At 40.9% G+C, this 14,707-nt stretch overlaps 1 protein-coding gene across 1 annotated transcript in view; it reads right to left on the bottom strand.

Annotated features, from left to right (window-relative positions):
* Positions 1-11,024: 11,024 nt before the first annotated feature.
* ephb4a (eph receptor B4a) overlaps positions 11,025-14,707 on the bottom strand; it is a 39,254-nt gene continuing 35,571 nt past the window's right edge. Inside the window, exons 12-17 of the mRNA XM_079356201.1 lie at positions 14,382-14,629; positions 14,080-14,295; positions 13,422-13,571; positions 13,131-13,324; positions 12,540-12,698; positions 11,025-12,237 (exon numbers count right to left, since the gene is read on the bottom strand). Of these exons, the coding sequence (XP_079212327.1) occupies positions 12,129-12,237; positions 12,540-12,698; positions 13,131-13,324; positions 13,422-13,571; positions 14,080-14,295; positions 14,382-14,629 (1,076 nt within the window). The 3' untranslated portion in view covers positions 11,025-12,128. The remainder of the gene's footprint in view (positions 12,238-12,539; positions 12,699-13,130; positions 13,325-13,421; positions 13,572-14,079; positions 14,296-14,381; positions 14,630-14,707) is intronic.

The following is a 14,707-nucleotide window of genomic DNA, read 5'->3' as shown; positions in this document are numbered from 1 at the left end:
CGGCCTGGTGGATGTCAGACTTCAAACTGCTGGAAACAAGAACTTAACGCTGCTGTAAAATATCAAAAAGTCTTGATCGCTCCTTTGTGGAGCCGGAATCCAAAATAAAACAAAGGCAGTCCCAACATGTCAGCAGCAGCACTCAGTCACAAACAATGACTCCTGCTGATGTGAGGTGCTTCTTTGAGTAAGAATGGATGGTGAAAGCAATCAGCATCTTTCTGTCTTTATCTCTCAAAGGAGGGATTTGTGTTGAAGCCCCACCAGCTGACATTTGTTCAGATTAAGGGAGCGCCCGGATGAAGTATCTGCACTTCTGTGGATGCTGTATAATCTGAACCAGTGAGCGTTCAGATCGCTGACCTTCACTTTAGATACTGAGCTGCATGTTTTATTTTATTTTACTTACATAGATCATTACAAGTTGATCTGCATGGGAAAATACTTTTTCCCAACAGTCTTCCCGCCTTCCAGCTCCTGTTGGCTCAAAATAAGAGAGTGTAGCATCAGACCAAAGCCTGGCACCAGCTTCAGGCCAGTGCTTTAGTTATTGCCGAGGTCTGGGTTAACAAACCCCATGTGCCTTATTATGACACAAACAATAAAGGATGACAAAATGTGTGAACCATTTCCCATTGGAGGGGAAAGTCAAATCTGTTAGCGAAAATGTCAACTTCATTAAAAAAGAATATATCATCATCTGCATAGAACATTTTAAGGGAATAAAAGGAACTAAAGACCAAGAACATTGATATGGATTTATGAAATCCTGTGGCTGGTGGCGAGGATTATTTATCTTCTCAACCGTACATGCAAAGACGTCCATCTTCTAATCTCCCACATATAGCTGCTAAATCCCAGTTTAAAGACCAATTTCCATTACCATCTACCAACAAGAAACAAGCTAAATGTTCCATCTAGATTGAGATCTATTTTTTTATGCTCAAATAGAAAGTAAGGGATTGAGCCATTTTTTGGAGCTGCTGTAACAACTAAAATATCAATAAAGTTGATCCTTATACTTTCTAGTATAAAGATAGCAGGAATGTTTGTACACACTCTGGAGGTCAAGGGATGAATCTATGGGATTAAATATTCAGTGATTTAATGGATGAATGGAGATGCATCAGTAAACAAGAGGCCGGCTCATTGACTGTCGGAGAATCCATTCATGCATCTGTCTGCTCCTTCATCTTCATCCAGCTGTCGTGGTAACCACACAGGCACTCGTCCTGACTTGGCTGCAGAGGCTCTCAGAAGCGGAGATCATCTGGGATTAAGCTCCAATAATCTCTCTTTAGATTGACCACAGTCACACAAGCATCTGGTGGAGGTCAGGCTGGATCTTCAGTTTACATTAACAGCCCTAAGTGTTTCCAGGACACAGCGAGCGTATAATGGCCGGCTCCAGGTCTAAGTGGTGGGATTACAGTGATGTGCGGTAGTTGGAAAAATATATGTTTATATGAAGTTCTTGTATAACTGTCAGATATCTGGGTTGGAGCAGTGGAGTTTGTTTTTAGTCAAGCGTTGTATAACTGTGCAAAGATAGATTTAGCCAAGCTGACAGTATAGTAACTCAGAAGTATGGAGCACACAAACATGATGGAGTCAGGCTATTTTTTGCCACCTTGTACATACTGTACAGCAGTGTGAGGGTGGCAAGCTCAACTCTTTGTCAGAGAGGTGAGTTTGTTGCAGATGAAGGCATTGTGTCAGTAAAAACTGTTTTTACAGAAATAAGGCTGTTCAGGATCTTTTCCCCAGCTTCACTTTAACTCACCCACATGCACCGTTACACAACGTTGAAATGAATGTATGCAATTCTACAGTGAACAACAGGAGCGACCAACATTGTAGCGAAACATAACAGAAATGTAAAATGAAAGACTGCCATGACAGTGGTCAAAAGCTCTGCCATTTTCCTCACGATTTCCACAATCAAATTGTTCAGACGATTGCAGGTTGCATTGTACTTGCCAGTCATCATATTTTCTAAGTATCAGGCTTCTCTAACGCGTCTAAACACTTGTGAACTGCTCCACAATGCTGCAGCTCCTGTCTGTACTAACGAGTCCTAGAAAAACAAACCGTACCTCTCTTTCCTAGATTTCTCATTACTGACTCCCTGTAAAAACTGGAATAGGATTTGCACCCAACTTCTTAAGAACAAAGATCTGCTTTATAGTCTACTTTAATGTCTGCTGAAGTAGTATGGGAGGTAGAGCTTTCAACTAGACAGTTGTCCTGTGTAACAAGCGACCAATCAGGCTCCAGCAGACACCTTCTTAAAACGTTGCTTATTTGTTAAAACTTCATGGGATGGCTGGCTCAGATTTAGACCAGCTCTTCGTTATGCTACTCCTGTCTCTTCCTCTTTATTTGTATGTACTCATGTCTAATTGGTTCAGTAGCCTAAATGTTGCTGCTGTATACAGAGCTCCTGATTAGTATCTCATGCAATACTACTGAGAAAACCGAAGTTTGTCAGTGAAAGTCACTGAAGGAAAATTAGGAGGCGGAAGGAATCATGAGGAATCATGAAAGAAAGAGGAAGAGGTTCGCAGTGACTGATCGTAAAAGTCAGGGACTGAATCAAGTTTAGCTTCCTTTGAATCCAAAATGAAGAAATGTCTTGATCCGTCACCTCTGCTAGCACTACAGGACTTTGTCTGTTCCTTCTAAAATGATGACACATGTCTGTTTTTTGGAGGGGCCAGATGAAAGAACAGCAAATGCTGTTGTTGTTTTTGGATGAACAGTTTGAAATTATCATCATCTTGTGGGGTAGCTGAACATTTTTTATGAAGCTCACTGTTCGCTCAAGTGTTATTAATATTTTGTTTTAACTTTCCCCTTGACTGCAACACCCTCCAGACTATGTCCTCAAATAAGATAACACTTTGGATTAAGTACAGTTCTTTTTGGAATTAATGACCAAAAGTGCACAAAGAATTTACAATGCTGAAATCTAATTACAGCCCATGCCTCTGAAGGATGATAAAGGAACAGTGATTTTCACACAACAAATTAAATACTTACACTCTGTGTTCTCACAATAAACAAAGGCTGGAGCTACTTACAAATGATGTGCTCCTTTTTTTAAAAAAAAAAAAACCCAAAAACTTCAGTTCCTCAATTATTGTTGAACATAACACAATAAGGGCTTTTAGAATTTAAATTGACCCAACTGTCTTATTTTTTTTATTGTTTCAATAGGCTATAGATCATTTTTTACATGTTTTTTTTTGTAAGATGGCAGTATCTTTCTTCAACCATTTTAAAATGCCCTTAAATGTAATATATATAGTAGTGTTGACCTGGATTGACATTGTCTCCTATTGATTCGGTATGTTTGAAATGTTTTGTTATTTTTGGAGATTCTTGTCTCCACTCTTGTTTTGTGTTGTGTTTATTATTTCTACAAATCTAGTGAAAAATAACAGTTTTGAACGCATCCTCTAACTTCTATTGACCCCAAGCTGAGGTCGGCCAAGTGAAACATGACTTTGCTTTCCTTCTGGATGCTGGCTCCTTTAATGACCACCAGGGGGCGGCAGAGAAGCGCAATCATGTCGAGTAGTCCAATCAGAGATGCCGCGAGGGACTCAAATAAAGCAACATTTCAAACAAGTTTAAGGCGTTAAGTAATACATTCCTGTCATGTTTGCGTGACACCTTCAAGTTATTTCAGTACTTAAAATGCTTTGTTACAGCTGCGTTTCAAGCAGGAGGATATATATATATATATATATATATATATATATATATATATATAATCTCACTGCTCCTGATCCTGATTTTTGGGAGGCTTCGTTCCCGTCCGGATATGTGGAGGCGATGGACAGACACTCTTCTGCAATTTTGAGATGATCACACTGGGGGGAAACAAAGCTGTCAATGACTGGCTGCATGCGTGAAACGGGCTCATCGATTCAGACGGCAGACTTTCCGATTGTGAAGTTACCTGGCTGATGTCTCGATTTAAAACGAAATGCTTACAAGACAAAGCCTACATAAGAAAAAATGCAATCTGCACTGACTGACTCCTGTATCTGTATCTGGGATCGTCTCGGTTGTAGCCTATTTCAAGATGACGGTGAAAAAACAATTTTATATCAGTTTAAAAAAAACAAACATATAACACTAACCTATGTGAACACAAGAGGGCGCTCACGACACAGTGAATAAAGTCAATTCCTTGTTTTGTGGGGTTAAATCTCTGACTCTTAGTATGTTAGCTTATGTTTGAAGGGGAGTGGGTGTTGGGCGCTGTAGTTGCATAAGCACTTGGTTAAATTGAATAGTATGCCAAGGATAAATTACAGTTACTTTATTTCTGTAATTTGATTACAGTCAGTACTGCTCACATATAGTCCTATCGTTTGTAAACGCTGGTTGTATTACATCCAGATGCTGCTGGAATCAGAACCACATGCTCCTTCCTCACATTTCTAGTTCGGTTCTTCACATTCTGGAAAAAGGTGCAGCGCTCTGTTACTCGCGCGCGCGCGCGCGCACACACACACACACACACACACACACACACACACACACACACACACACACACACCATCCTGCCTGCCCTGCAGAATGTCACATGCTAACCCAAAAACTTGTTCATGGGGTCAATACTGAACGTGAGTGGTCATGTTTTTATAGTGAACTCAACAGAAGTGATGGACGTTATATATTCAAAACATGTTGAAACAGTGAGTAAGAGTAGGTTGCATTAATGCAACCTAAAAAAAAACCCCTGAATGAATAAGGTAGCCTACATCTTCATTTAAGAGACTACATTGAAGAGCAAAATCCGGTCCCTAAGCACTCACTTGTGTTTATATAATCGTTTGAGTATGCCATGTTTACTGCTCATTTACTTGGTAAACATGGATGGAAGTTGATCATTTGGATTATTGGTTGCTGATCTTTAATTTAAACGCAGAAAAAAGAAGGGGAAATCCAGTTGAGGTAAACAGCTATGACCACAATACAAATATAAAGACCAGACTTCACTATAATCATGACAAACAGAACAAACAGACAAAGCCGGGAGATTTACTGCAGCACGAACAGAAACCCTTTAGATGTTATTTTGAAATGTCTCCAAATCCAGAAAGTTCTTTTGACTTTGTCTCCGATCATGTCTGCGGGAGAGAAAATGCTGCTCTCGTTTTGAGTTTGTGAAGAGCTGACTTCTGCTAGAAACACATTTTTCAGCTGATGGTACAGATTTATACTGGTTGGGTTCAGAGGTGTGCAGGAGTCAGGTTGAGTTAGCACATAGAGGTGAGGCTTGTGGGAGAGGTTAAGCGCCAGACCAGAGAGTAAACTCATCAATCTGAGTTCAATAACCCCATTTGAAACGCAAAATCACACTGATCAGAAACATCTTTACCAAGAGACGTTTGCAATTTTTGATCTTTGCATGTGCTCACAATCCTGTGCTTTATCACACTTTCAGAGAAATCGGATCGTTTCCCCCCTCTTACTTTTACCCTTTAGCGTACTAGTCTTTGGATTGAGTTTCAGAATATGGCCTGACTCTCACAAAGAGGATAAGAAGCAGGGCTGGTCACACTTCTTTCATTTCCTCACAGAAGGCAACAAGCACATCTTAGCAGGGCGGGAAACAAAAGGGCACTGCGGGGAAGACGGACGGCTGCTGTGTGTGTGCTGAAAGCTGAGACAGCGCAGAGACCTACAAACACCATTAGAGGGGCCGTTCACTCATCATCAAGGTGTTCATATTCGCATTCCTTGTCCCTCTAACACCTCCATCCAACACATGACCAGATCTTTGAAGCCTGCTGGAGGAGCTTTGGATAACAGCTGTGGCAAAGCGAGTCATAATAGGTATTGGAAAACTATTCTGCTTTATGAAAAATCCATTTTTACAAGCAAACAAGAAACATGGTGGACACAAACCTTTAACTGTAGTTGGGGGGGAAATATTGGATATTTCTAATTCAGGAAAAATAGATAAATTAGATGTATTTTTTTTGCGTTAACAGCCTGGAGGAGATACTATGACAATATTTAAATATTCTGCTGCAACAAATAAAAAATAATACCACAGAGGGGACATCCGGGGCCTGTAATCAAAAGGTTTACACAAGATTACAGGATTATGTGCATGATGACAAAAGCAACAATAAATCCACCTCAAACTGTACTGCTACAGAAAGTATAATTAAATGTGTGCAACTTTATTTGACCAGGTGTTTCAGCAAAGAACAAACTCTTATTTACAGCTATGGCCTGGCACAAGATACAGAAAAGTCAACAGATCTGCTGTAGAACAGCGGGGAGTGACAACTTTCCCACTGATCACATTTAATACGAAACAGAGTGGAAGAGCTCTGCTGAGCCGTGTGCCTCCTGCCTTTCTCGACCATCACGCTGCGTACACAGGTGAGGAATAATCTGAGCTGGCTGCTGGATGGATTTGCTCAGAAATATTGGGCTATTTCGATCAAATTGTCTGCAAGTCATCCAAGGAAGGAAATCAGGCTGCTGGAGTGGAGGAGAAAGTGGCACAGGAATGACTATCTCAAATCTGACTCTCCATCTTCGGGCTACTGCTGGTAAGAAAATCACAGTTACACTGCAGATCTAAAAAGAAAACTGAGAGTAAATCAGTCAGTGGTTTCCAATAACAACCTTTTGCCTTCAAGGACAATCCTGAACGTTGTCACTAAAGGGAGATATTGATCATATCCTGAGCTGTTATCATTTTATATTGCTGTGTTTCAAGGTAGTGAATTATATAAATGTATCTGTTATGAATCATCTGCTTCCAGTTTCATCAGCAACTAAGAAGGACATGAAAAGTAAAGAGGTCGTATGTCAAGAAGAAACAGTGAACATTATGATAGCTACAGTCAGACAACAGCTAATAAAGCAGCGATGGCTGTGTTAGCAAACAGAATGTTTTAATGCTCGATAAGATGTTTACTAAAAACTACAATACTCAAAAAACTACAGGAACAACCCGAACAAATCATTTCCCTTAAATCCAAAGTGGAAAATGTGATTATTTTTTGAACATATTGTAAGACAATCCATATTATAACATCAAAATCTCTCACTAAGTGCAACTCTTATGATATAGGAGTGTGATCTCGTGTCTACCAAAAGAGGCAAACAACAGATGTCTTCGTGGTTTGGTCGCAACACATGCACAGGGGTTAAAGAAGTGTGCAGCCTGGATTCAAGTCCAACCAGTGGCTCAGTTTCTGCATTTCAGTCCCGGCTTTCTCCTCAGTTTCCTAGTCTATCCATTGTCTTATTGAGTAAAATCCAAGCACAAAAATATGTCTTTAAAAAAAAAAAATGCATAAATAAAATAAAATTAGTCCGAGCTGCTTTGTAATTTCCTTCAAGATTCAGCGAGAAAAGCCATCTATCATTAAGAGTTGCATGATCAAAGGATCGTTCAGATGTGCACACATTGTGGGAGTCTCTCATAGCCTCACTAAAATTAGTTGTCGTGTAGAGAAAAAAAAAAGGGGGAGCTGGAGTTCAAAGCTCTGCTCATTTGTCATCTCCACACACCTGGCCCACTGCTGAAACATTTCGATGCAGCCTTCTAAAATTCCATTATCAGAAATGTGAGGGCAAGGAAATGTCAGGTGCTGTTCAACCGTCTGACAAGTAGTTTAGTTGGAGCATATACTGACACCTTTAGTCTGTGGAAAGAGTAATATGCTCTCGGAAGAAGTAGGAGAAAATGTGTGTTTTGTAAGCCATTCTAGATGTTATTGCATAATGCTATTGAAGGACGGCACTAACTAACTAGACGGTAACATTCTCGATATTTTGAGCATCTGGCTGTCCTAAATTGTTCCCTTTTTGTCTCTCTGGAGTCCCCTAACTTTTACAGAAGCCTAACAGAAAAGTGCTGAAGTTCCCCTTTAACTCGGCTCATTTGATGCAGGATCACACTCTGATTTTCTCTGCTGTTTACTGAGAGTGAAACCATTTCAGCTTTTCTCTTATCCCAGCTCTCTCTCTCTCTCTTTCCCCCTCCCCCCCCTTTTGCTTGCAAACACACATGTACCTGTCCCCTTGGCTAACCCCCACCCACCACTACCATCTATCCAACCACCCACATACACACACATGCACACTCAACACTCGAATGAACACAGGAATGCGAGGGGAATGACACAATCCACCTAATGCTAAAACCTGGTCAGCCTGGTCTGATGAATGGCCATTCAGACACACACAGACAAAGCTGGGGGTAGATTTATACTATACACCGGGGTCAGAGGTCATGGAAAGCACTGACAGAAGTAGAAACCAGAGATGAATGCCCTATTCTCTCTTTCAAATTCTGAATCACTTATACAGAGATTCATACACACCAAAACACACTGTGGGATTTCAAAAAGCATGCGGAAAACACAGTTACTCATTATTTATCTTCACTACATTGAAACTAGATAAGCGCAAGTCTGTACTTGGAGAGCCCCACAAGAGCTGTAGAAAAAAAACATCCAGTAAAGCATAGATAATCAAAGATAATCAATTAACCTAAGCACTTCTTGAAGCCCTTGCAGCTTTGCCAGGTTATGGCACCTTTTGGCGATAGCAGGAGAGTGAGGGGAGAAAAAAGGTGTGCGAGAGTTTAAGCTTATACTGCGCAATAAGCTGCACTCAGCCCGAGGCACAGGAGGAGAAAAGAACATCTCTCCATGATTAAAAGGGCTGAGGACCAGGAAGTGAAACATAGGAGAGGACAAGATTCAAGCCCTCAGGGGTAAAGGCTCCCTGGAGAAACAGAAAGGCAAGAGCGATGGCTTCAAGAAGTCTCAGCTTGGAGAGGGGAGTGAGAATCATTTCTCACCCATGCATTCTCCTGTTTCGCTCTCATTATTAAAAAAGAGGCGATGGTGTAGATGAGAGGCATGTTTCCAACAAGAGCCACAAAGAAGACAGAAAAACATACCCCATTAGACTCTGTACTAACACATTTCTCTATGATCACAGATAGTTCTGGCAGGGTATTATCTAACCAAAGATAAAAACAAGAGATCAGAGTAGGATTTATTTACCTCACATCCTTGAGCACAGAAATAAAATCCAGCTGAGGATAGAATATGGGTTCACACTAAACCAGACACAACTGTGGGTCTTTCAAACAGGAGCTGCTTTGTAGTGTTTTTGTTTGGCTGTGAATTTGGGACAAAAGTTACCAAGTTCATTAGGACAGTACATCATGTCAGTGAACCTGCTATATTATCTGGAATATCACTTCAGTAACATCCACATTTATTTTGCAGGCTTTATTGTTTTTGTTGAGACTGGATATCTGGATAGGCATCAGACATTGAAATGAGCTGAGAAGTGACTCCTTCATGGTAAACACTGGTGTGCATCTTTATTATGAATACTGAATACATATTAGCCTACACACAGGACAGTTATCAAAACTTACTTTATCTATTCATAATTTCAAACTTGTTTTATTCAGATCTTCAATATGAAGACCACATTTCCCATAATCTCTTGTGGGACAATACGAGCAGTTTTGATTTTGACCTAACAAACGGGTCTTTTAAAAGATAGAGAATGGAAGATTATCCAGTATCACAGATGCTTGGTTCATTTGGTCTTTTTCAACTGAATTCACAAGCTAATTGATGGTTGTGTTCACTTGAAGTTATCAGCACACCACATTTAAATTAGCGTGGGTTTGCACTTCAAACCGTAGAAAAAGCCTTTTTTTTTTATAATACAAGCACAGAATGGTGAAAAACATTTAGAAAATGTGCATTTTGTATTCAACATAGTAGTTTGAGTGTCTTTTAGATGTTTAAGCTTCATTTTCTCAATTCAGTGCAGGTCTGTGAGCCACTGGGGTAAAATTATACATGACCTACATGTCAAAAAGGCTGGTATTATCCTCGAAGAGATGCAAGGTCTTTGAGAAATACTTTGACATTTTGAACAAAAGTCTGTCACTCCTCTTCAACAAGCACTTGTAGGGGTAGTCAGCTAATCAAACATCATCTCAGAGCTATTAGCATTCCACCCTGAAACCTGTGGATACAACCAACTAAAAGCTAGCCTCATAGTTAGTGGTTGTGTATTGTTGCCCAGGCTGAGTGTTTGAAAACAAACCGTGTAGCTTCAGCACAAAGGAGAACTTTGCTGACGCCACCAATGAAGAAAATAGCTTACTAAATTAAAATGGAGGGGCTGCTATGCTAATTAAAAAGCAGCTAAAAAAGGTATTATTACATTCCACTCTGAAACCAATGGATACTAGCTACTGGCTCCAAGACGGTCACATTTATACACCCAGCATATGATGAAATATAACAAGTAATTGTGCCTAAAAAGAGGCTGCTCTACTAAAATACTGGCTATGAGCTAGGCTGTTAGCGGTGTACTGATTTGTGTTTATTTAGGGCAAACATGTAAACACTTCACTTACTCAACAACCAGTATCTGATGAAAGGAAATATCACACCCAATGTGAAAAGTAGGGGAGGGCTTACTGCTAATAAAACAGCAGTGTATAGCAAACTTTAAATCAATGGATACTGCGGGCTGTGAACTCCCTTTTAACATGTAATTTTATGTTGCTTTCCATGATTTAACATTTTGTGCAGCTCGAAACAAAAAGATGATGGGAAATAGTTTACTCAAACTAAAGAGAGGCTAGTCTGCAGGTCAAACCTCAGAGAATCTGAGAAACCTGTTAGCTAGTAAATGTAAGCGGATATTCATGTAAATTAGTGCATCATTGCCGCTAAAAAGGGGAAGCTGCTCTATTGGCCACAACCTAGCTTTTTAGCTGTTTTCTGATTTCCATGCCAAGAAATAAAGTCAAGGTTTTTGATGAAAATCATGAATAAACAAACAGCATTTTGATGTAGATTCAGGGCAAAAGCAAAAAAAACTCTTTCCAACTTTAGAACATTACCTGTTGATTGGAAACAACAAACTCATCTTCAAAATGTCAGAGCAGACCTTTAAGGTTCATTTAAATCATCAGACAAAATCACTCGTAAAAGATTTCTGCTTTATAAAAATGTCATTAAAGTACACAAAGATCTGAATGGCACTGGAAGATGGAGAATACAGAATAAGAATTAAAAATGTATCAGTTATATCAAGACAAACAAGTCTGAGGCCAGATAGCATCTTTAGGAAATGTGTACAAAGAAAACCAATTATACAGTGTTCTCGGGTCTCTGAGTCCACTTGGTCCTTGGTTCAGTCTGACTGTCATGAAACTCAGCTGCCAGCAGACGCACAGGCAGTAGAAATAACCAGCTTTACTCCACGAAAAACACATGGAGTTACTAAAGTTTACAATTCTCTTTGAAATGACAAAAGTGCAGATATGTTTCAGTGTCTCTTCTCTTCATATACTGTGTGCCGAGCTGGAAGTTGAGAGCCAAACCGGGAAAGATAAGTCTGTTTATACTGAAGAGCAACACTCTCCAAAGTCTGCGTCACACATCACACCTGAGTAAAGAGGAGGTTGTGTTGAATTCAAATAGTAAAGAAGTGAATTGAGTGAAACAGTTGAGATGATCACTCTTGATGTGCAGGTGTCTTTGAGTAACATAATCCAGATGGAATGTAATACAAGACACCCTGGGTGAAAGTAGTTTTCATTCATGACTACAATGTGAGCACTGAAATCCTTGGATTGGCACTGGCATTTCTTCTTGCCTTTGTCTGAGTGATTTTTTTTTTTTATTGGTACAACAACCAGTCAACAGCCAGTAAAATGACATGGTACTAAAGAAATGTTGTAAACGCCGAGTCCTCTTTGTTCACCACAATAATATGGTTTTACCCTCATGGAAGATATTAAAACATTTACCACAAACTGTAAAAATGTGTCCTTTTTTCTTTACGTCACTTTCTCCCCGTGGTTACTATTGGTAACAGAGACTCATTCATCTTTAAAGGACTCGCTCCTCCTGATTGGAAATGTCTCTGTACTCATTGGTTTCTTTTTCTTTTTTTTGTCAGGTGATTTATAATTTCTGCCAATCTCTCTTGGGAGTCCATGAGTCACAGGAGATGACCCAGAGTGCTAACATTACATGGCTGCTCCTGTTTGTTGGTGGCCACGTCCAGGTCAGGAGACAGGTTAGCTAGAAGGTCACAGTTGTGGTGCTCTTGTTTCGAAAGGTCATTGTCTGGATGCTGGAGAGAATTTTCCTCTGATGTCCGGCCAAAGTCACTCCCATGTGAAGTAGATCCCTGAAGACAAATACAAAAACAAAAGTGTTTTACAGGAGAACAAAAAAAAGAAAAGATAAAGATCTGATTGAAGTTAAAATAAAGTTATGGTTTATTTTTTTCCTCCAGGGTTACATGATCTTGAATTTAAATTAAAAAAAACACTTATTTGGATATTGTAAATACTACATTTGAACTATTTGAAACAGTTGCAATCAGAAGTTTACCAGACTTATGTTTCTGACCTTACAGCCCAAAAGTGTGCCTTGACAAGCGAAAACGTCAGTAAGAATCAGTTTGAACAAGATAAAATAGGAACTGACTGTGTGGTGATCTGGGCCAGCTGGTCCACGGAGTTGAAGCCGGCCTGCAGAAAGCTGTCTTCGTAGCGCTCCATCTTGATGGCCCTGAGCCATTCCCCCACTGAAGCACACGATGAGAGGGCTAAAGGTGCACGCTGGTCCAGCAGGGGGTAGGACGGCCTGGGGGACAGAGAAGGGAAACAAAGGGGACAACTTTACACACAGTCACCTAAACAACAGTGAGGAGCTTATACATGTCCTGCAGCAACATTCCAGTCGACAGGCAGAGGTATAATCTGAGGCTGAGTGACAGACAGGGACAAACAATGGGATTTCAGTGTCCTCTGCTGCATGTGTCCAGCTGACAGGCAGAATGTGGAGGAAGGGAAACGGGCACAGCAAGTGTCTGACAGGTCACAGCAGGACATTAAGGTGGTACACAAGATTGGGCAGCAGGAGGCTAATTCCTGTCCTGAGATTATTTGAATTGCAAAAAGAGACGGCGGGAGAAACATCTAGAAAAGGGGAAACATTCTTCCTCTTCATTCTCAAGCTGCATATTTACTGTCACTTTGATTGACAAGTAGTTTAAATACACATCTGCAAACTCACCCTCCTGCTTCTTGAGCCACTATTTTCAGAGATGCAGGGTTGCGGATCAGCTTGTCCAGGGCGCTGACCAGGTCTGCGAAGCGAGGGCGGGCCGAGCGGTCCTTCTGCCAGCAGTCCAGCATGAGCTGGTGCAGGTGGGTGGGGCAGTCAGGGGGTGGGGGCAGCCTGTAGTCCTGCTCTATGGCATTGATTACCTGATGAAAATACAGAGTGTTAACCAACAGTAAGTATAAAAACAGATCAAGAAGAAGATGTTATCATTGTCAAGAGTGGCTTTTTCCTAAAACTTACATCCTGGTTGCTCATGTCCCAGTACGGCCGCTCTCCAAAAGACATGACCTCCCACATGACGATGCCGTAGCTCCACACATCTGAGGCTGAGGTAAACTTTCTGAAAGCTATCGCTTCCGGTGCTGTCCAGCGTATTGGGATCTTACCTCCCTGCATAGAAAAAAAACCAAATAAATAAATACATCAGCTCTTCAAAACTTGACAGAAGAACTGGTCAGACTGGTCTTTAAAAGGACGCTAAGGTTCTGAAAGAATAACCCTTTGTTATATACAGGGGGTGCACAACATTTCCCTGCTGTTCCAGAGTGACGCGTGTGTGTAAATGTATATCTGCGTATGATCCAGATTGGATGGAGATGAGGTCATATCATTTTACCTCTGCTAATGCTAGAGGCCTGATATGTGTAGGGTGTTTCAAATATAAAAGACTACATTATCCGATCTTGTTGGCCTGCAAACAACTGAATCAAAATATTTCTTCTTTTTGTATCGTGTTTTATTTGTCTTTTTGACCCTAATTGTACAAATATGCTGGAAACAACAAAAAAGTAAAAAATTACATAAATATACAGAATATGAGTAAATGAAATATATTTGCTAATTAGACTCATAGGTGCAGGTAAAAACTTTATTATAAGAGACAATAATATGGTCTCACCAGAGAGCTGGTGTACGTCGGGTCAGAGGAGTTCTCCTGCAGGAAGCGCGACAAGCCGAAGTCAGACACCTTGCACACCAGGTTGCTGTTGATCAGGATGTTGCGGGCGGCCAGGTCTCGGTGGACGTAGCTCATCTCTGCCAGGTACTTCATGCCCGAGGCGATGCCGCGCAACATTCCCACCAGCTGGATGGGCGTGAATTGGCTGTCGTTCAGCTGCGGAGGATAGAGACGGCTCAGCTGGAGGAAGAATGAAATGGCATTCTGTTTGAGTGTGTGTGTTTTTTTTGTGTCACACTCACCCGCAGAAAAGAGTCCAGCGCTCCATTCTCCATGAACTCAGTGAGGATCATGACTGGACAGCTGGCGGTGATGATCCCCTCCAGGTGGATGATGTTTGGGTGCTGAAACTGGCCCATGATGGAGGCTTCAGACAGAAAGTCACGTCTTTGTTTGTCAGTGTAGCCTCCTTTCAGCGTCTTAATTGCTACGTAGTTTTCTTTTTTTCCTGGGACCCTGAGCCGTCCTCGACACACCTCCCCAAACTCCCCTGCAGCGCACAGACACATAATGACACATTAAGGGCTGTTTTCTTTGACAGGCGTTTATCCCATTAGGAGGGCCAGAG

This window comes from Symphodus melops (genome assembly GCF_947650265.1).
Source record: "Symphodus melops genome assembly, chromosome: 11".
In the NCBI taxonomy this organism is placed as follows: Eukaryota; Metazoa; Chordata; class Actinopteri; order Labriformes; family Labridae; genus Symphodus; species Symphodus melops.
The sequence above is the reverse complement of the archived record's forward strand: the minus strand, read 5'-3'. Positions and strand labels throughout refer to the sequence as shown.